Here is a 21,488-nt window from a genome sequence, read left to right as displayed (position 1 = left end):
CCCATAAAGATCGGTCCGGTCGCCGGAGCGGCGGGTCGGCGCCGGGCGCGAGGCCGCGGCCACGGACTTTTTGTGCCGATGATGATGAGTATTGGTCGCCGTTTCGGTCGACGGTTTGTGGCCCCGCTGGATGAGCGGTGAGCGAGCTGTGCCCCTGGTCCTACCGGCTATCCACGGAACACCAAGCCGGCGGGAGGCGTGCTGCCTTTGCGATGCTCTCAGGGAAAACACGAAGAGAATGACACATAGAATGTCTTCTGCTGGATGTGTTACGCTTTTGCATACATGTCGGTACCTTTGTTCCGTCTCTTTTCACCCCAAGGCTTTTTATTCTGGATACGAAGTTTTTACTTATCCCGATGCCCTGTCAATATTCTAGTTTGTTTTGACACATCCTGTCTCCTGTGACACCGCACCCATTGTTCTCGCCATACAGACCACACCCGTTCGACAACGGGACACGTGCTCAGCCTCCCTGTCGTACCCCCACGCCGAGGAGGCGGCTCATCAGAGCTCGTCGGCTCGTCTGATGTTGGCCAAATCCTCCACCAACACTTGACTTGATCAGGCCTAATTCGGCCAGTTGACATGACGAGGGCGGCGCAGCGGGTACAAACGCGCCGCGCCCTGGTGGAGACAGTTGTGGCGCGCCCGGCGCCGCCCTCGCCTCCCACGTCTGAGGCGCTGTGCTGGCTCCCATCGCGTCACAAAGCGGGAACACGCCGCTGGGACGGAGTTTGTAGTGCAAACGGTGATGTCGCGGGTGCTCCCTTTCGGACTATTTAAAGTCATTCTGACAAGGATGATGGCAGGGTTAGGTAGCAGAATTTCCCGGAGCGTGAACTGCTGCCCTAATGTGTACGCCATTGCCGTGAATGAAACGCTTCGAAGACTTGGTTGATAAGCCAAAGAGTGACGATCTTCCCCAATAAAGCTGCTCATGAATCTGAGTTATGTTTATCTCTACCGAACGGTATGCACCTGCTAAATTTAGCAAGGTCAGCCGGTCAAAGTCCGGCTTTTCGTGCATGTCAATCTGCAATGCATCACACCTATCAATCAACCAATCATAATGGAGCCTCCCCGACTGGCAAGGCCACTGATTCCGTGTCCGTGATCCTTCTCTGCTATTACCGTGTTCGATAATATCGGGCTTCAGTTGAAGATAGGCATTTGGGAGAAGTAACCCCAAGTCACGTGACTTCGGCACCTATTCTGCGTCATCAGAGGAATGACGTAACGCGGAATGCATTTATAAATGGATGAGTATACGACCTCGGGGGTACTTTACACCGAAGAAAATCCGAATCCATTTCATCTTGGCTTTTGATGCTGTCATCTGAGACTTGTTAGATAGAAAGAGCTCCACGAATCAATCATTAAGAACAGGAAAATGTGACATATTATCTTAGCCATCGCAACCTCTTAGATTGTGTGGCTAGTTCTTTACGTCGGGTACATGACAAACACCTGATCACAACATGATCCTTTCAAAAAGAGGTCGGTGGAGCGGGTCGTGGAAGCGCCACATCTTATAATTTGACCAAAAGTTAGATTCACGGCTTCCAAAACCTACAACATTTGTGGATGCAGTTTTTGAGGCTAGAAAAGCTTTAGCCACGTTTTTAATTACGCTTGCATCGAATAAAAATGTCGCCATCAGGTAAGTCTGGCAGCTTCCACAATTGCTTTCCGTTCCATTCCGCCGTCTCACACGGGCATGAAGGATCATGTCTACCACTTCTCAACCTCTGCACTGTGCAGTGAGTGTGCATCGCCAGACCTCGCATCAAGCTAACCACAGCTCCGCACGAAAACCGCACGATTCTCAACCGGAAGACGAGCCTTCCGACCCACCCTCGACCCTGACCCTGACTGACCTTGGAAGTAGCTCTTGGTGCGCAGGTAGGCTACGGCCAGTCTCAGGATGGACAGCCGGTCCAGCTTGGAGAGGATGTTCTGCTCGTAGGGCAGCAGGCTGGCCAGCGTGTCCAGCTCGGCGTTCAGGCGCAGCCGGTGACGCTTGCTCGGGTTGCTCTTGGCGTTCGAGTCGGCAGGCTGCGGCTTCAGGCTGTGGGTAGAACGGCAGGCCGTGGTCAAAGTCGAGTCGCACACTAAGGGGGCATCACGGGTCGGTTAAATAGGGGCCTATGAATAATTCTCGCCGCGGGCGCGGTCGGACACTGGACTATTGACGCCCCGCGGTCGTTAGCGCCCGAGCGCGTACGAAGGGCCGCCACGCCGGACGGGGGTGGTACAGGTCGGCTTTTAGCTAACTCAGGTCGGCGTGACTGTGATGGCTGGTTTCTTTTGCAACGGAAGCCTAAAACTTGGTGTGAATGTCGACGGTCGAACGTTCTTGCCTATACAGATATGAGATACAGACAATGCGGTAACAATCACTTATCAGTTAACAATCACACCGAACAGCAAACAGCATTTCGTACACCATCTCATGTTCCCCATCAGTCTCCCTAGTCCCTCTACCCCCCCCCCCCCCCGCCCCACACACACACGTGCTCGTCATGGCATCGTCACAGTTCCCCTCACATCCGCCCCTGGACACGACCATTGAAACAATTGACTGTCTCTCCGCGGTCCATTACCTCCGGGGGCGCCCTGCGCGCTGCCGCAGGGGGACAAATGTGGCACTCACTATCGCCACTCGCCGCCGACACGAGCAATCACATGCTCTCAGCTTGTGGTGAACGCCCATAGGCGGAGATAACAAGCTCTCGGAAAGCTTTATTTTGCTGATAAAAACAATCATTTTGTTCTGTACGGATATTGTAATGCTACGTCCTCATTCAATCCAATCCTCAACAACGTCCTTCATGATTAGCCATTTCATACACCCCGGGCAGGCATCCTCAGACGACTCAACCCGCCTATGCCTACAGACATCTGAAGATCTTTCAGGCGTTTGGCGGTCTTCACAAGGGCCCAAAGCCACATCTTCCCCAGAGCATCCGCTAGTGAGTGACCAACATTCAACCCGGCAGACCCAGAGCATCGACAGCGTCCGAGGAGTCCGGGACTGCCGCGGTGCCCCCGTTCTCGCGGAGCGCGTATCCCTCAGAGAGCAGCCGGCGCCCATTATCGGGGCGCCCCGTCGGCAGCATTGTGCCGCCTGTCCCAACACGGAGCGATTACCGAGATAAATGCCGCCAGCGGTTCCGGTGGTCAGAGGTTAAATGCCGACCGGTCGGGGGTCCGGGCGGAGGGGTGCCGCAGAGGGGGAGCAGCGGGCGGAGGGGGAGAGGATGAGGTGCGGTGTCCAAACTCACAAGTCGCCCCAGTTCAGTTTGAAATGAAGGACGATGGGCTTAGGAGGAGGCGTTTGTAGCAGCTCAGATGTTTCCAAACATCTCCTCAGGGGCACTACACCTAAGCAGCTCCCCACATTGAGTGGCGATGGAGGTGTCACTCATTGCACCGCGCCACCTCAGTTGTATGAAGGAGTGGCGAGCTTATGTGACTCACCGCACAATTACCGGACCTACTGCAATGCAATCCTGCAACAGAGCGGACCTGCCACCGCTGACACGCGGACAAAGGCAGCGGCTCGCTTAGGATGGCGGGCGGAGGATGTTGGGCGGTATTTAATTGAGGTAGGCGGTGAAGTGGTAGATAGATCTCAGGATCACTGGATCACCACCGATCTTACACTTTGACCTGACCAAGCCTGGCCAGCCGACCCTCTGCCAGCTCCTCCCTCAGATGACGTCACATAGCCCTTGATGACGTCATCGTCATCGGGCCAGGTGGCCGGTGTGCTATCGATCCGACGTCATAAATTATTCGTTGGTCCGGCGGCCGGCGGCGGCGGCGGCGGCGGTGGTGACGCTCTCTCGGCGCGTCGGACGCTAATTTAATCAGCAGAGACTGAGGTCGAGCCGGGCTTAATCAGCTACTGGGATACACTCCCTCCCCCGGCAGCAGTCTGGTCACCGGAGGTTCGGATGGATGGCGATGTCGGTATCTGAGGGGATAATGGGAGGGGTGAAATGACGGGGAGACGTGGAAGTCGATAGGGAAGTCCGTTCTGTCTTTAGACGGTGTTTATTCGATTAACTATTCGAAGCATTTTTGATGAACTGTTACCACTACCACTAATTCTCGGCGATTTTTAGCGATGCTCATCACTTCTCATCACTAGCAGAACCCACCGCAGTGTCGTCCCAATGGGGAGTCGAGGGGGCTGATGAGGGGAGCGGCGGCTGTGATCGTCGGCCATTTGGTGGCGCGTTTGTCCCCCCACGGCGCTGTCACCCAACACACCTGCCCCTGTTTATCTCTGGCGGGGGCAGATGGGCAGGAGCCGGCCAATTAACCCACGCCAGGGGCAGGAAGACCAGGTAGGCCGGTCGCCCGGCGGTCAGTGAGGCTGACTGGCTGGCTGGCAGGCCACGGAAGGCGTTCAATGAGGGGCGATAGAGCTAGCGATCGCTATCGGCAGGGCGCTGAGTGGAAGATCCAGGGGGCTGGACGGAGACGGTAAATAAAAAGAACGGTTTGAGACATGATTCTGACCAGGCAGCGTAAAAACAATCATATCATTCCCTGTTGTTCTTTTGATCCTTTCTTTTGTTTCACCCAGCCGGGGGCATCTAGCCCAAACAAAGCCCGTGATAGTCACCACGCTCACCACCGTGGCGGCGCCACGTGACCACGCGTAGCCACGTGTGACCACGTGCTCAGGTGGTGGGTTCCCGCGCGTGGTGGGCAGTCCGCGGCGCCCGACCCTCACGGCCGCCCACCGCCGGCCGAACTACACTAATTCCGCGTCATTACCGCCGCAATTACTGTCTGCAATGAGACCTCTAAGGACATTTGCAACATAAACCGTAGCCGGCCGCCGCGGATGACATTGGTGGCAGAGGCGCCGCTAGGGGTGGGAGGTTCGGGTGCTTGGATTGTGAGCGAAAAAGGTGCGATAGAAATCGTCCTTTTGCTTAGTTTCAATGAAAACATTGCTTCGTCCTCGTCAAGCTTAATAGTCGTCATGGCAAAAAGAGCACGATTTTTGTATCGCGTAAATATTCACTACGCTGAGCTCGCCTCTGGGCTCTGAGGTTCACCGCGATGCGGGCAGCATCGGCGCGGAAACCAGGCTGCAGCAGCACCATCAATAGGTCTACCGAGAAACGATCGAGCTGCGGGGTAACAGTCGCGCTGACTGAGGCTGGCAGCCGAACAGGGGCGCGAACAGCCTGCACCTGCATTCAGTGGAACAGCGGAATACTATCGAGCTCGGGTCCCGCATCGATGAGCTCAAAACGAGGAAGTGAGAGGGCAGAGAGTGACTGTTTCGGCCTCAGAGAGACGCCGATTTGGCTCCGGCAAACCGAGTGCTTGTAGTGAGTCCGGCATACCTTTACGACCAATTTGGGAAGCTGGGAGTTGGAGCAAAAACGCAAACACGGGATTCAAAGTCCGTGATAACAGCTGAGCGAATCCGAGTCACCGACAATCAGAACCGAGTGATGATCGGTCCTGAAGCCGGTGAAAAAGTGGCCCTGGCCGACCGACGCCCGTGTCATTGCCCGGGGTAATAAGTGGGGCTGGTCGGCCGTTTTTAGTTCTGCGGATAGTTGTGGTTTGTGGCTGTCAGCGGAAACGCCCGCAGGCGATTGGTCGTGGCAGGCTGACGGATTGTTCAAGTGAACACCATTCTGCGCGACTTGGACATCATTCGTCTGTTGGATGTCAGTTGAAAAGATGGCAGTCCTTTAGGAGTGGATGCGGCCTAAAAAAAACTTGAGACGTGCTCCCTCATTCATTTGAAGCAAGATCCTGTCCTGTCGCGGAGTGACACAGTTTGTCCGGCCATTTTATCGCAGTTACGCATTTTTCATACGAAATAAGCCATATCCTCATCGCATGATCAGGAAAACGTGTTATCGTGGTGTTATTTGACCATGAGACAGCGGTACATGATAAATCGAACTCATTAAATCAATATTATGAGGGCTGTGATTTTTCCACGAGGCCGTTCGCCAGTGATCCATCAGGGACGCACGCGAGGCCGCCACATTCCGGTGTCGTCCAAAAGTAAACCACTCATGCATCATTTATCAATCAATCAGTGTCTCAGTAAAAACGTCGGTGGCGATTTTCCGGGCAGGCTGCCGGCGTTTCCCCGATCGCGCCGTCCACCGGGCACTGCTCGTGGTCAGTGTCACGTGCGGCTAGGCCGTCGTACGGCACGTGCTTTTCTCACGCAATCACGTCACAGACCACGTGGGCCGATCACGTGCCCTCACGCGCCCCGGCCGCACGCGCCGCCCGCCGGTCACGATTCTCCAACAGACTCGTCGGCAGCATGAATGGAAGGAGCGGACACGTACGACCAAGGTCCACCCCGCTCGTCCAAACACACAGCCCCACAGCCACGCCACCAACGGAGTATCGACGTTTGCTGTTGCACTTACGATCGGCTGATCGCTTGTACTAAGATCATGCACGGATAAAACCGCATCGCCGAATGCTGCTGTTTGGTCAACCCGTCGTGCGTTTTCTGTATCTTGACGGTGCATTATTGTCCTTCACGAACAATAATCGAACAAATAAGCCGTCTAGCGATTGTTATGTCTCGGCAGCCCGTGCTCCCATCCTTCCCACTAGGCGACGATCTCACCCCGGCGCTATCTATCCCAATGATTGTCCACAGGGGTGGACGAGAGGCGACTAAAGACCTATCCATCACCGATCCTGACCGGTGATCAGCTGTTTACCCTCAGTGACAGCGGGGCGCGAAAGCGGCGCGGCCGCTCACACATAAACACGCCCCGGGCCGGCCGCCGGGCGGAGATGGCGATCGGCCGGTCATTAGTAAACACTCATAGGATAGAGCGAGTGGCGAGACGGGAGAAGGTGGGGAGTGGGAGAGAATGATATAAGGAACATGAAGAGCGAGTTGCACCCAATGGTCGAAGTGAAATGAGCTGAATAATCACCTTCGACCAATACGCACAACAGATGGATTGTTCAAGGTGTACATTTGCAATGCACGATGAGACCCGTACTTGACCAAAATCAGACCCAAACCAGAGCCAGGCCAGACCACAAAAGACCAGATTAGACCAGGGGCGTTGGACCAGCGCGAGCCACGATCCCGGTCCACCCGGCCCACAGAATGACAATGAGAAAATAATTGCGGTCGGGCCACCTCGCGCCGAGCGCCTGATGAGATGAAGACGTCGACGCACGATGGATGAGGGGCGTAGCGGAGCTGACCGCCTTCCGCCCCCGCCCTCCGCCCCCGCTCTCCGCCCCACTCTCCGCCGCCTCTCTTGCCTCTCTTCTCCTCCTCCCCGTATCTCTCGTCCTCCCTCCCGCCACCCCTCTCCCGTCGCCACCGCCGTCGCAGCTGCCACCGACTCATCAAGATGACCATCAGATGAGTCTCGTCGGTGACCCGTCAGCTGGCTGGCGACACTCGCCTCCGAGTCACCACTCAGATGACATGGTGGGCTGACGTGGGACTAATGGATTACACAGAGGGTGGTTTGGTGATTACTGCTTCAATTGAACACTAATGAAACGATCTGACCGATGATCCTTTCTAGCTGAGATGGCATAATTTATTTCTGATTTGAAATATTATCTACATTTAAACTTGCGTTTTTGTGTCAATATTTGTTACGCTGATAGCAAGCATAGTCGAGTCCATATGTTTCCGCGCTATTAAAGTGGCTCATTTTGCCTCTATGTAGTACCGATCCATCGAGCTTCTATCGCCCTCAACCGATGTGCGTGCCGCAGACAATTTCTCAGCTTCTTCAGTCGAGTCGCTTAATTACACGTACAACGACCTTGCATGTCAAGGGGCGTCAAATATGCACCGGCCGGTGGCCACCTACCCACACTGGCAGCGCGGCCAATGGCACCGACATTAGCCCACAATAGTAACCCAGGCGGCACACTTTCGATTTTCGTCGCGCTCTTTGTGAATTCCCCCACTGCTCGCTGCTTCTGCTTACCCTAACAGGCTTACTTACAACGCTTATTAACGGGTCGGCTAACAGTGAATTCAGGCAATCACTGCCCGTTCAGCATCGTTTACCGTCCGGAGAGTAATTTCCTCGGCTCGCCGGGGCTGGTGAACAGTAGCCAGACGGCGACTATCGCGGCCCATAGTCGCCCGCTCATGGGTGCTCGGCACGCCACGGGGCCGTTCCCAGCCGGGCGCGTATAGCCGGCCGCGCCGCCCGCCGCAGCCAACACATCCGCGCCGCCACCGCCGCCGCCGCCGTCCGCCCTGAACGACGTCGTACGCCAAATTCATGCCGCGGCGTAATGTGGGCCTTTAGACGGCGGGTGGCGCTCCGCCTCGCGCCACCCCGGCTCAAACGTCGCCGCTCAGGGGCGACAGTGAATAATTGTCGGCGGCAGTCACCGAAATTCGCCCAAATAAAACACCCGCGGGCATGCAAGTGGACAATTACCCGCTACGTGCCCCAGAATGAAATTAGCGCCGTAGACGATCAACGGTAAATAACGACGGGTCGGCACCGGCGCCGCGCCCGCCGGACGCCGCGTCGAGCTCGACGAATTACAGCGCGTCGTTGCGCCGTTTCCGCCGCCGCCGCGCTGCGTCGGAATCGACGTTAAATCGGTGGTTACGTGGTGATTCAGTACGGCGTGCCGGGGCTCTGAGCTCGAGCCTTCTCCAGGTGGGCTCAGGTCACGCGAAGTGACGGTCCACCACCGAAGAAGGTCTCGGACGGCGAATAAGGACTTGCTACGGATTTAGACGGTGTAGGCACCGATAATAAAAAGCGAGTAGAAAATCTGTCCACTATCAGTGGACAATATCGGGGCTAAAGCTATTAACGCTATCTAAACACGCTCAGGTAAAATGATTTAATTTGCGAGGAGTGATGACGGCTAGAATGAGCGTCAATGATGGAGTGATTAAAAGCTGACTTGCATGGAACCGGAACGTTGAGAACCGGGTGATGGAATATTATCATTAATGTAATTAAATCGTGAGAAAATTCTTACAACAGTCGGTATACGTAGACAGGTTATCAGTACCTGGGGAGATGAAAGGCTGCAACAGTTCGTCCATTTAGAGTTCAAAAGATTTCATTGCATTTATTTGAGGATTCGGATATTTTGTTTGTTATATGATAAAGGAGTACAGCTGGGTTTTCATTTTATCATCATCATCATCATCATCATCATCACATTTATTTGCATCACACACACAATGTGAGGTGACAAGGTGAGGTGACAGTTATAACAAGTAGCAGTACATATACATTGGGCCAGGTAGGTACATACATTAATGCCTGCAGAACAATGCTAGGCCACGCAAGGACATTCACAAGAGCTAATCATTGGACATTCTAAAACCATCGATAGTACCTATACTTTAGTTCAAGTTGTGTGCCTGGTGCTTTCATTTGTGACTGTTATGAGCCTAAGAATTTTACGCGAATGAGAGCAAGTGCTGTTGAGCAGGAATTTGATTGTGTCCACAATTCCATCATTCATACAAGAGCCACGAATAAGCTCACCATCAACATTGCCACATGCTATGTTCATTGTAACTTCAAAATTATTATTTCCGAGGCTATGTGTAAAGCTCAAGAATGATCCGTCTAACTCTGAAGGCGTAGTAGCTAGAACAGCAAGGCTGCGAATCATTATCTGCTTAAGCCTATGATCCGAGCGAAACAGATGAGCAAAGCCGCGAAGCGTAAGCGATCGGAGAAGCTCTTGAACCTTAGGAATGCCAAGCGCTGACATTAGGGCAGAATGATGGGCATACACAGGGAGCCCAATGGCTGCCTTTATACTAGAAGATTGAAATAATTCCAGGTTACTTATGTCAGCAGCTCTCAGTGGAGCAACGATGCTCCCAGATGTCAAAGAAGGGGCTACAATCGTGCGCCATAGAAAAGCTTTGTCTAAAGCAGACATAGCCTTGCTAAACATTCCTGCAGGTGTGAGCCCGTAAAAAGCTCCACGGGCACGTCTTACTCGAGACCGCGCATGCGCTGAGCCACGTAAATCAGTGCTGATGGTCACACCTAGATGCTGTGTTTCAGAGCGGATAGATAACTGCTGACCGGCCAACTGCCATGTAGGCAGCTCAGCTAAATGTTCAGCACCAAAGACAAGGCAATGACTTTTAGTTTTAGACTGATCAGGGTGAGTGAATTCGAGTCTCCAAGTGCCCGCGAACTCCCCCGAACTTATATGTGATTTAAATGATGACGCCGAATTTAAGTACTTGTTACGAGTATGACCGAAGTGGAGGATCATGTTTCTAAAAGAAAAAGAAGTTGACAATTATCAACTACGTCGGTTTTCGCTCGTATATACGGTGAACAATAAATCTAATTTAACGCGTTCGGAAGATCCACTCCCTCCTTCCCGTTCCTCTACAGAAAACCCCTCCCCGCCAGCACTGATCCCCGCCCCCCTCCCCCCACGTGCGGCGTCAGTGGACATTCAGCACCGCTTCTGCCTTCATTTCCTGTCCGTCGGCGCTAGCGCTTTGTTGTCGGCTGTGGGCAGATCCGACTCTAAACGGCTGGCTCGGCCTCTGATGAGCTTTGCTGCACGGCCGGGGAGGGGTGAGGGGTGAGGGGTGGCAGATCCACCACCGAACCAGCTGCGGGGGGGGGGGGGACGTGCGGAGGGGGAGGGGTGGGGAAGGGTGGGAGGGGAGGACAGTGCCACCTGTGCGCAGTGCGGTGCGCGTTTGAATATCCGTGAAGGACTACGAGAGTGAGGGATGTTGCAACAGCTGATGTCTGTAGAGGGGTCTGTTATGTGGTCTGTTCAAGGCCGGAAACGGTTTAATGAGTTTGTTGCCGGGTGTTCTCAAAGAGTTTAGATGGGCATGCACCACATGCTTATTTGCTAACTCATTTTCCGCTGCTGATTTTAGCATTGTCTACCACAAAAGCCAAACAAACCCTAGACGCACGTTTAAGTACGCTTGAGAAAAATACTTCAAATAACGGAAACATTGCCCAGCTCATCACACGCTGGAAAAAGACGAGATTCTTATGGCGCAATCCATGTCAAAACGCCTCCAATGGTCACCTAAATGGCGTAAGTTTTCCTCACCCGACGTCATCTTAATCGATCCGCGTTAGAATTCCACTGACATGGATGAGTCAATCCGACTTGGCAGTTGAAGTGCCGACGCCGGGCGGCCCTGACCCGTCCCTGAAGCGGAGGCGTTTCCTGACGAGGGGATGACCTCTTGCAGAGGAGTTAATTTTGTCTGTCAATCACCGGGCCTAGTGCCAGCCGCGGGCTGCAGCCTTCCCTCCATAACACGCCAGCCAAACCGGCAGGATATTGGTGAGCAGCGATGGCCGAGTGCAGCGCTGTGCATAAAACACAAAACAGCTCGCGCCCGGCGGGTGGCCTCCAGCCAATCCAAGACAGCCTGACAACAGGGCGGGCTTATCCATTTATTTCCATACGTTTTGCTGCATCTCATTATTGTACTGTTGCTGAACTATGCATACTTTTCATCGTCCGTTTTTGACCCACTTCTCCCGGCCATGTGTATAAGAACAAAACAGAACGAGGGACACGCAGCGCCCCGCCCGACGCCGACACCTGGGGAGAGTCTGTGCCGCCGCCCGCACTCCCCGGATGTCGGCCGCAGGACGGCGCACGACATCCATTCTTTCCGTCCGGCCCGGGCCGTGCCGATGGCAGGAGCTGTCCCATAGCCGGCAATCAGCGGCGTATAATTGCCCGTGCGGTCGGCGCATTTTTCCCGCCCATTGACAGCACGGCACGAAACGGACGGCGTGCCGAACGCAGCTACTACGAGGAGGTGGCGGGGGAGGAGACGTGGGTGGGGAAAGGCGAGAGAGAGAGAGAGAGAGAGAGAGAGAGAGAGAGAGAGAGAGAGAGAGAGAGAGAGAGAGAGAGAGAGAGAGAGAGAGAGAGAGAGAGAGAGAGAGAGAGAGAGAGAGAGAGAGAGAGAGAGAGAGAGAGAGAGAGAGAGAGAGAGAGAGAGAGAGAGAGAGAGAGAGAGAGAGAGAGAGAGAGAGAGAGAGAGAGAGAGAGAGAGAGAGAGAGAGAGAGAGAGAGAGAGAGAGAGAGAGAGAGAGAGAGAGAGAGATGTGTGTATACGCACACGCAGTCAAACGTGCATGCATCAAACACGGCTGGTCGACTATCCGGACACCTCTGTTCTCCCGACTGAGCACCCCTTTCGTCGATCTAGTTCCCAGCTTTGACCATCGTTGGCAGTAGTTCTCTCAGCATCCTGTTCGTCCATATGCCTCTTCTCACGATCAGCGGAACGTTCGATGACTAGCCGATACCGCACACAGCGATCGGCGGCAGGTCGTGATCACCGCCACTAAATCATTAGCGCCGGTTCAGCCAGGCTGACCAACGTCTCGGGAAGCGGATCTGTCGGAGCAGATCGGCGCTTTTCTGGCGTGTCTGGCGCCTGTCACATCTCCGGGTGACCGCTGGGGTGGGACGGCGGAGCTGCATGTTGTCCAGTGTGTGAAGCAACGCCCTCGACCGTACGCATGACCGGGCCCGCCTTTTCGATCGCGGCACTGTCTCCCGCGGCTGAATCACGCCAGCCGCCAGGGCCGCTCACGAAAACCCGGCGTTGCGGCTCGCATGCAGCATTGTTCGCTGACAATGCGCCGGTGCTAACACGCAACCCCGCGGAGGTTCGCGCGTCCCGGTGGCCCATTTCGGCTCCCACGCGTCCCCACCCAAACACGCACACACGGAGCCGACAGGGCGACGCGTCTGAAATCATCCCGAGCTTGTTCCACCGATCCATCGTCACGTCGCTCGCGGGCCCCGCAGTACCCGCAGCGCGTCGGTGCTCGAGGCGAGCGCTATAAATCGGGGCGTAACACCGGAGTCCGGCCGCACTGCCATAAGGTTCCAGACGGCCGCCGAGGGGGCCGGCTGTCGTGACTGGGCGCCCTTTGGGGCCGTTGCCGGGCCGCGCCGGGGCCGGCCGGAGCAGTGCGGTGCGCGGGGAGTGACCGTTTCTCATCAGCACCGCCAATTAATACTTTACGATACGAGCGGCGCCGATGGCCGTGCCCAGAATCTCGGCTCGGCGGGCTGCAGCGCGCCGGTTTGCCGGTGTTAAAATGAGCAACGGCAAACCGTGGGCGGACGATCAAAGCGACGAGCACAGCGCTGCGCCTCACTGCAGCGGAGACTGCGGGCACTGCGGAGAGCAGGGTTTTGAGAATCGGCAAGCCCGGGAGGCGGGAAGATGGCTGGTTCCCGACACAAATAGGGTGTTTAGAAGCAGCATTGAGAACGTAGTATGCTGAGTCACAGTTTGTTGTGTCTCGACAAGTATTGCAACATTTCACAAAGCGTCGCATCAAGAATGTGCAAGACATATGGCACAAATTATAAAGCGACTGCATGGATAACATATTTTTGACCGAGTTGGCGACCTCAGACCAGCAGTCGACACTAGCTGAGCAATCTCCAATGATTACACCAACTGCTTTACAGTTGAACACCAAAACGTTGATGTTGCACTTCACCTGTCCGTCTTCCCATCAGGCTTTTCAGCGAACACCAACCGAAGCATGCAGCCCTTGCTTACACCAGAACCTCTGCCTACTACCCCAGCCCTACCAAGCCTGGCCGGTCATTGGGGCTCGCCGCGCCGCCGCCCCGCGCACAAAGGTCCGATCCGGCCATTTGTGGCTGGGTAATGGGTCCCGACAGCCCAGCGCGCCGGTCGGGCACACCCAACGTTCCGGCGCCCGCGTGCAACATGCTCACTGAGGCGGTACAGGCTGCGATGGGTCGCGGCGGGACAGTCTCCCGGTCCTGTCGCAATACTGGTCCTACCTCCGCGGAAGGTCGCCGGTGCATTCGGCGAGATGTCGGGAGAGGTAGACGAGACAAGCGCATAAGCGCAGATCTCGTCTGGCAGGTCAAACGTGCGCGAGAAACAGCGTGCTAGCTGCAGGAGCTTCGAGTCAAGGACCGCGAAACGACCCACGCGGCAGTCCTCAGGCGGTCTCGTCAGTCCCGCGACACGTTTTCCGGCCAGCGCGGCGCTGCTTGGACGCCCGCTTCCAGGATGTCATTCGTACTCGAGCGCGGCCAGGAATGAGTGTGGCGTTGAAAAACTGCCGTCATTCGGTTGATGAATTAGCATAATTTCCTGATGAATGGCCTCAGTGTCCTCGGCCACGTGTGCAATTACTGCGTGAGAGAGTCGCCGCCAGGTCTAACGGGCCAGGCAGACTGCACACAGAGGTGTCATTGGTCAGAACTGTCATTTGTATGGGTGGTATGGATGGAATAAGGCATGCGCTACACTCCACGGAAAAAATGGTTAGTATAACAAACTAACAAAAGTCTTATCTTCAAGCATACCGTTGTGTCCTAACTAACCCATCTTACACTGTTGCTTGTCAACACAGAGCTCGAAGCCAGCCCCTAAGCGCAAGAGATCAGTTCCTTTTTTTTCCACTATGTTGCGGTGCACGACGGAACTGTGGAGGAGGGGAGGGGCATGTCCGCACCGACAGACACATCAGCCTTGAAAACAGGCACATTAGGCGGCAACAATGGCCCGGCCGTCTGCCGGGTGGCGGGCCCGACCAGAACATTACCATCGCCTCACCACCGGGCGCGCACAGCCGGAGTGTGTGCGCTGTGGGATGCACAGACTTAGAGTCACAGGAGAGATACACAGACTTAGTAAAAAGAGAACACTCAGAGTCACAGGGGGGTACACAGACGTAGCTAAAAGAGAACACTCAGAGTCACAGGGGGATACACAGACGTACGACGGAACACATAACGACAGGGAATACACAGATTCGCATGATACACGCTTCCACAGATACACATTTCGCAGAGTCGCACTGACAGTTGACACATATCACATATTTTCAGGAACATACGCAAAACTCAGCCCATTGCCTCACAGGCTGATTCACAGATGCACATTGGTATGCACATGTTCACAGGCGGTGCTGAACCCTAGTCGTTCTACAGGCACACTGACATTAGACATACAGCGCCAATCATGCCGCTCCGCAAGGTGTTATGACAAAAGGCCATCAGACTTCGCCTTTCGCATGGCCCATCAACAAACTCTTGATTAGGTCAGCAGCTATAACCACAGAAGGGCAAGTGCAAACCCCTTTTGAACGCCTGTATCTGTCACTGCGAGCAGTATGTCTTCGGCAAGACTTCACACCAACTTAAATTGGTCCATGCACTAATTGGGAACACGGTAGGCTAAGCAGTAAGCAATTAAGTAGGTTGCGAATAGTTCATGTGCACAGTATTCGATAAATAAGTAATTTTGTTGATTGCTGGTCTTTTTCGATGCTATTGATTAGCATTCCTTTATCTTCATTAACCATTTGTTAGTGGAGCACGCATTGACACAAACTATTGCATACCACGAACAAGTTTTTCACCTTTTCGGGAGCTACCCTCGGCAGTGTAATATTCTAACTAAACTCGGTCATAGTAGTCAAATAATGACCAATTGAGCGTCTTCCTTACGTGCATTACGTGTTCTGAACTCACAAATCCAATATAAATCACTCCTCACCGCAAAATGGTTACGCCTGGCTCGCATAAACCTCAGCTTTCAACCTGTCACAGTGCCCCTGTTATCCGAGCCCGCAGAATAAACCTTTCGTTCCACGCGGAGAGGTGTTCGCGCCTCGGCGGACGGCCTTGTTGCCCAAATCGTCCGCGGCCGGCTGTTTCTCACCGTGGACACTTGGTTGCACACCCTTCCGGAGTGGCGAATCGCGCCGAATCCGGCTGACACAAAGACTGGCGAGCCGCCTTCCGCGAACCACCGCCGCCGCCGCCGCCGCCGCCCGGCGCCACAGTTCGCCGCCTGCTGCAATTTCGGCAATTTTGACAATTATGGTGCACCGCGGTGAGTATACGATCGTGGCGCGGTGGCGTCTAATGGGGCGCGGCGCGGCGGCTGTAGTGGCGCGAAGAGACGAACGTGGCGCAGGTAGCAACTATGTTGCTGATACCGACCTTGCACAGTAATAAGTCACAGTAATAAGTAATAAATCGCGAATTTGTCGATCTAGAAAAGGCAGTCACACAACTGAGCTAAAAAGCATGCCTCAGTAAAGGGCACAATACACCTTTAGTTGCCTAAAGTGATGCTACTAAAACGCCAAGGCATCTCGGCCATCATTTCTATGGTGCTCTTCCAACGATGACTTCCAGTGCGACTTTGTGACTTTTTGTTTGTTGCATGGCAACTGCTAAGCCAATACGGTCGGGATCCTGGCTTCTTTTTCCTTTGTTTGCTCCTCAGAAGGTGGCAGCTGCCTTCCGCCTTCCGCCAGGCGCAGGCTCTTTTTACAGCCTTCAGCTCGTAATATAAAACTCATCCTATGATAATATTGTTGTTCGGGACTGGTGGCAGCAGGAAAGGTAATACGGTTATACGACACCCAGCGAAGTCGAGGATGCCTTCTGTTGGCTTTCACTTAACCACACTCTGTGCCGTCGAATCCTCTGTTGAAGTCTGGATTCATGCATATGCATTATGCATGGACATGCATTGCATTATTCGCTATGCAACAATGCTAGGTTGAAGGCTGACCGAAATCATTAGCAAGCTTCATTGCTTCAGAAAAAGAAAAGCTAAGCGAGGACATAAGTTTTGCTCCTAGGCACGCTGGAATAGCTTGCAACGTCTGTGCGGTGTGCAATCCGTTGAGTTGCCCACTCTTATCATCGCTGTCCTGCCATCGCCTCTGCCCCTCGTCGGCGCCATCGGTCGCGCCTCTCTCCTCTCACGGGAGAGCCATATCTCCCTCGTCGGTGCGCGACGGAGCCGACGAGAGCTGGCGCCGCGATCGACGCGTCTGCGTCGGCAATGGCCGCCGACGGCGCATCTGCCGCCATCGAACAGTGAGTGACGTCACGGGACGGAATCCCTGGCGTGACGTGCAGCCGTGCGCGCGGCGCCGCACGTGCGCCCCCAGACGGCCGCCTTGCGTGCGGCGCGGCCATGCGTGCTCGCCGCCCGAGAAAGGACAGCAGGGGTCGTCGGCACAGCGGCGTCAGAGAGTCTGCGAGGGCCAGCTAGTCTCTGACACCGACTAGCTGCCGTGCGTGAGATGATATGTATTGTACTCGACCCGACTAGCTGCCGTGCGTGAGATGGTGCTGAGAGTTCGGCTCACCCAGGCTCCACAGATGCCAAGAAGGCATATGAGTCAGTCTGCTGGCCGTGCGAGCCTCCACCGTAGCCGAGGTGCTCCTGTTGTTACCGCAAAGCCGCGCCTCCCGCCGTCGGTAGGCGCTAACGCATTGCAGAGGCCCTTTGGTGGTCGCGCCGGCGCCGAGCGACGTGAGAAGGCGCGCTTCTTAACGGCGCCACGCCGCGAACCTTGGGAGTTCGGCGCGCGCGGAAGCCTGGTGAGTCGCCTGGCCTGCGGTCACCAGGCAGTAGATGCGACGATGTTGTGTTTAGGCCAAATATCAGGCCCTTTTACAAACTTATTGGGTGAACTAGTTGTGGGTTTCTACGAAGGGGAACGATCACAGTGTATACTGCTGTAGCTTTACGGGTCTCGCGATGTGCTGAACGTCTACAAGATATCAATGCAGTGGCTGCTGCCTCCAGTCTTGTGGGGCTCTTACGGCCACTCAATCACCCCAAACTCTGTCCCTGGCGCGGAGGCTGCGCCACGGCCGCATCCCCGCGCCGGGAACGCCTCTCAGCGGCGCCACAACAGCCGCGGCGCGGCCACGACGGGTAATGACAGTAATTTGACGCGGCGGCGGCGGCGGGCCTGCAGCGTCCTTGAGCCGTGCTCAGCGTGCCGTGAGCCGCCCGCCGCTGCCGTGTGCCGTGTGTGCCGTGTGCCGCCGAAAACCGGGCATCGCGGCCCGGCCGGGGCGCACGGTGCCGCGGTTCGGCCGGGGTTCCGACTCGCCAAAACGCTGTGGCTCAACAGCGCTAGGCTCCTGGGTGTGCCTGGTTTGGTGGCGCCACTCGGCTAGCTCTTGCGCCCGCGTTGGTGAGTTCTCGTGGGATCATCATTGACGGGCACATCACAGCGCTGGGAGCTGAGGGGGCTGATGAGGGTCCGCTCGATCTCGGGAGCACCTGGTTGCAGCGATGCCGTTCACGCGGCGGATGAGGCGGCCATCACAAGGGAAGGGTGCGTCAGAGAGTGATGGCAGACAGAGAATGGGGGAACAGATTGATGGGATGTTGGGCTAATGTCGGCGATCATGGCCGAGGCTGCTGCTTGTATCTGGGATGAGTGAGTAGGTTTGTAGTGATTACATGAATGGGACAATAGAAATGATGCTGCCCTAGCGAAGGCACCCAATGTCTGACAAAGTTTACAGTTTTCTGTCGTATTTATACCATAAATTTAAAGATTTAAGCGTAGGAATATGTAAATGTGTTAACAAGATTTCGCTTCAGGCAACTTCCAAATAAACAACGATCACAAGCTGCATCATCAGAACAAACGGGAAGCCAAGTAGCTAAGCAGGCAGGTCAGGATCTATCTTCCTGATCTTCATCAGGACCAAGTGTCTGCCTGCGGTGGGCGCAGCCTGCGGAGATTAAGTGCCGCCAGCGGATCAACCGACCAAGCTGCACGATAATTACTGTCCGACAAGAAAAAATCCCTCAAAACGAGCCGCCAACTTTGATACCGCCGCAGAGGACTGTTGGTTGCAGCCAATGAGACAGTCGTGCTGACGACAGAATCCGAATTAAAGGTCCCGAAACATGATTTATGAAGACAACGGTTTTGTTTGATTTGACGCATCGTTACTATCATCAAATCAAGGGCCTTTGAATGAACACTGATTCACAAACCAGTGTGAAATAGCGTGTTCTCTTGTAAAGGCGTCAAATTTTCAGCACGAACACCCTGGTCACAAAGACGCCAAGACCACTAACTTCTCCTCCATCAAACACTAACAGCGACCGGCACGAAGTCCACGACCCTCTTCTTGTTCCCCATTGTGTTGTGGTCCATCTCTTTCCCCGGAGCGCCGGCACTGATGGTCTCTGCCGGCCGGCCGGCTGACCGATTTTTTCAATTCTGACCGGGGCCAGGTGGTGCCGGGCCGGTGTGTCCGGCCAAAATTACTTCATTACCGGCCCATCGATCGGACTCGGGCCACCCCTTCCGCGCCGGACTGGCGGGCGGCGAGCCGACGGGGAGGGCGGCCACATAGACAGACTCAGACAGACACAGACACAGACAGACAGACACAGACAGACAGACAGACACAGACAGACGGGCTGGTCAGAGACAGAGGGAGAGCGAGGGATAGACGGACAGAGAGACAGAGAGACGGACAGACAGACGGTCAGATGCCGCACAGCAGTTTTGTTGTCCCACCAGGGGGTCTGCCGCTGAGCTAATATCAGTGACGTTACAGTACCACACATCAGCGACGTTACAGTACCACACATCACTGACGCTACGGTACCACACATCAGTGACGCCACAGGACCACACATCAACGCGGCCCGGCGCGGTACCATTCCACATCCCTATCGCATGCCGAGCTCTCCAAGCCGGCGGCGGCGGCTATTAGACTAATGACGCGGCCTCAGATACGGAGCCGACGGACACGTCCAATTTTCAGTCTGACGTACAAACCCGGGGCGAATCAGAAAAAGCCAGCTGATCCGCCACGGCTCGGAGAAAATACATAAAAACTCCGGGAGCGGCCGACGGGCCGGGCCGAGCAACGGTTTCAGGACTGCAGCCCTGAGAACGGGCTGCGTCTCCAGTGAGAACAGCGGCGCGTCTCCAGTGAGAACGGCCGCGTCTCCAGTGAGAACAGCAGAGAGCTGTGGGTGGTGGCATGGTGAGCTGCCAGCGAGAAAGATGGTGAGCTGTGAGTGAGAGCGACGGTGAGTTTTCAGTAAGAGTGTTGAGAGCTCGCGGTTCAAAGCTCGTGCGTTTTTTATCCGTTTTCACCTCCATCCTGTCAAAACGTTTCGGTTTTCCCCCATGTTTCTTGGATACGCTCTTTGGGGTTCAATATGTTGCCTCCACCGTGCGTAAAAATCACAATTCAAGTCTTAATTCTCTGAGTCTTGCCTTTGCAAATATGGCGTTGAGCCGTTTCTGCTTGAATCTCAGGAAGCCGCTTAACAAATTGAGGCTGATTACCTTTGTGCAGGAGCTGAAAAAGTGCCGTATACGGGACGGCACTCGTGGATACGGATTCAGCAAAACGGCAAGCCGTTCATTTCCGAACTCTCAAGGCTACATGTCAGGCCAAAGCTCTGAAGAGGCATTAGCTGTGGATTGCCTTACTTTTTATGCACATGAAGACTTGGTAATGCGAAATATTTTCTTTTCGGGGATATTATCTCCTCTATATTTCGGACCCAGCCGGGGCCGAAGAAGTACTGAGAACTGCTGTTTGGTATGGTTTGGTGATGAGTGTTGTATTATTTTTATGAAGCGTCATAGAAGTGGTGTTATGAATCCAGTCTCGAAGGGACAACGTGCCAATATTATCTCAGCCCATGAATGTCTTCAACACTTACGTCAAATTATGTTTTAGAGCAAATTCAGAATCATCTGACGTGTAACAAACGCTCTTCAGCCGCCACACTATCCACTGGCTGATAAACGTTACACCAAGATATTTCAGCCGCGGTGCCTCTTCACTTATCATTAATGGTTTATAAATGCATTATTTAAGGATGCTGGTAGCACCTGCCAACAAATGCTGAATTATGGCTTCAAGACCTAATCGGTTCTTGCTGCTACCCGGAAGTTATGACTTTGCAGTTTGTGGGTTCGTTAGTGGCAAATGATGGGTAAATTTGTGTTTGACTCATAGATTCGTTGAATAACAATATGATTACATGAAATAATGTAATAAAATATGGCGCATTTCGCCTTTGACATGTCAGGTGTTGAACAAAAGGTAAGAAATGATACATTTGTCTTCAGAAACGGTTTCAGAGAAGGCAGGTCAGAACGCACTCTCAAGTCTCAAGTCAAGGAAATCCACTGTGTTGTTTGCGATAGTCGAATCACATGAAACATACTTCACAACGACCCCATAGTCCGCCCGATTCCCCACTGATCCAAGAGACAAAGACCCGAAGACCAAATTGCGTCCTGAAGCAAAAACAATATGCAACATTTGTAACATTGTTTCATCAGTCTTCCCTAGCAGTGCAGTACACTGTAACCGACAACCGTTGTCATATTAAAAATGCCAATTAGCCCCAAATCCGCATTAGACGGAGGACTGGGCAAACACAGCGCTGCTAAAGCCGTGTCAACAGCGGGCCGGCGGCGGCAGTGCATAATTTATACGCAGAATCGATTGTGGACACAGATAACATCTATCGTTATGCTTCATCCATATTGATTTGGCCGCTAGGACCGCTAATTAGCGAGTTAGTGCTTAAGTCGCCGACGCTGCTGCCGGCGGGAGGGAGCAGGGAGCGTTCTCGGGGGAGACCCGTTACGCGGGGC

At 54.4% G+C, this 21,488-nt stretch overlaps 1 protein-coding gene across 3 annotated transcripts in view; it reads right to left on the bottom strand.

The window, feature by feature from the left end:
• The window catches only part of LOC122367618 (aryl hydrocarbon receptor-like), a 95,784-nt gene that overhangs the window by 59,860 nt on the left and 14,436 nt on the right, over window positions 1-21,488 (bottom strand). For all 3 annotated transcript variants that reach the window (XM_043340889.1, XM_043340891.1, XM_043340890.1), the window contains exon 2: window positions 1,881-2,071. In XM_043340889.1, the coding sequence (XP_043196824.1) occupies window positions 1,881-2,071 (191 nt within the window). The remainder of the gene's footprint in view (window positions 1-1,880; window positions 2,072-21,488) is intronic.

Source organism: Amphibalanus amphitrite, unplaced genomic scaffold (genome assembly GCF_019059575.1).
Source record: "Amphibalanus amphitrite isolate SeventyFive unplaced genomic scaffold, NRLGWU_Aamphi_draft 000882F_arrow, whole genome shotgun sequence".
NCBI classification, from domain to species: domain Eukaryota; kingdom Metazoa; phylum Arthropoda; class Thecostraca; order Balanomorpha; family Balanidae; genus Amphibalanus; species Amphibalanus amphitrite.
Note: the sequence above shows the minus strand (reverse complement) of the source record. Positions and strands in the feature narration are given on the sequence as shown.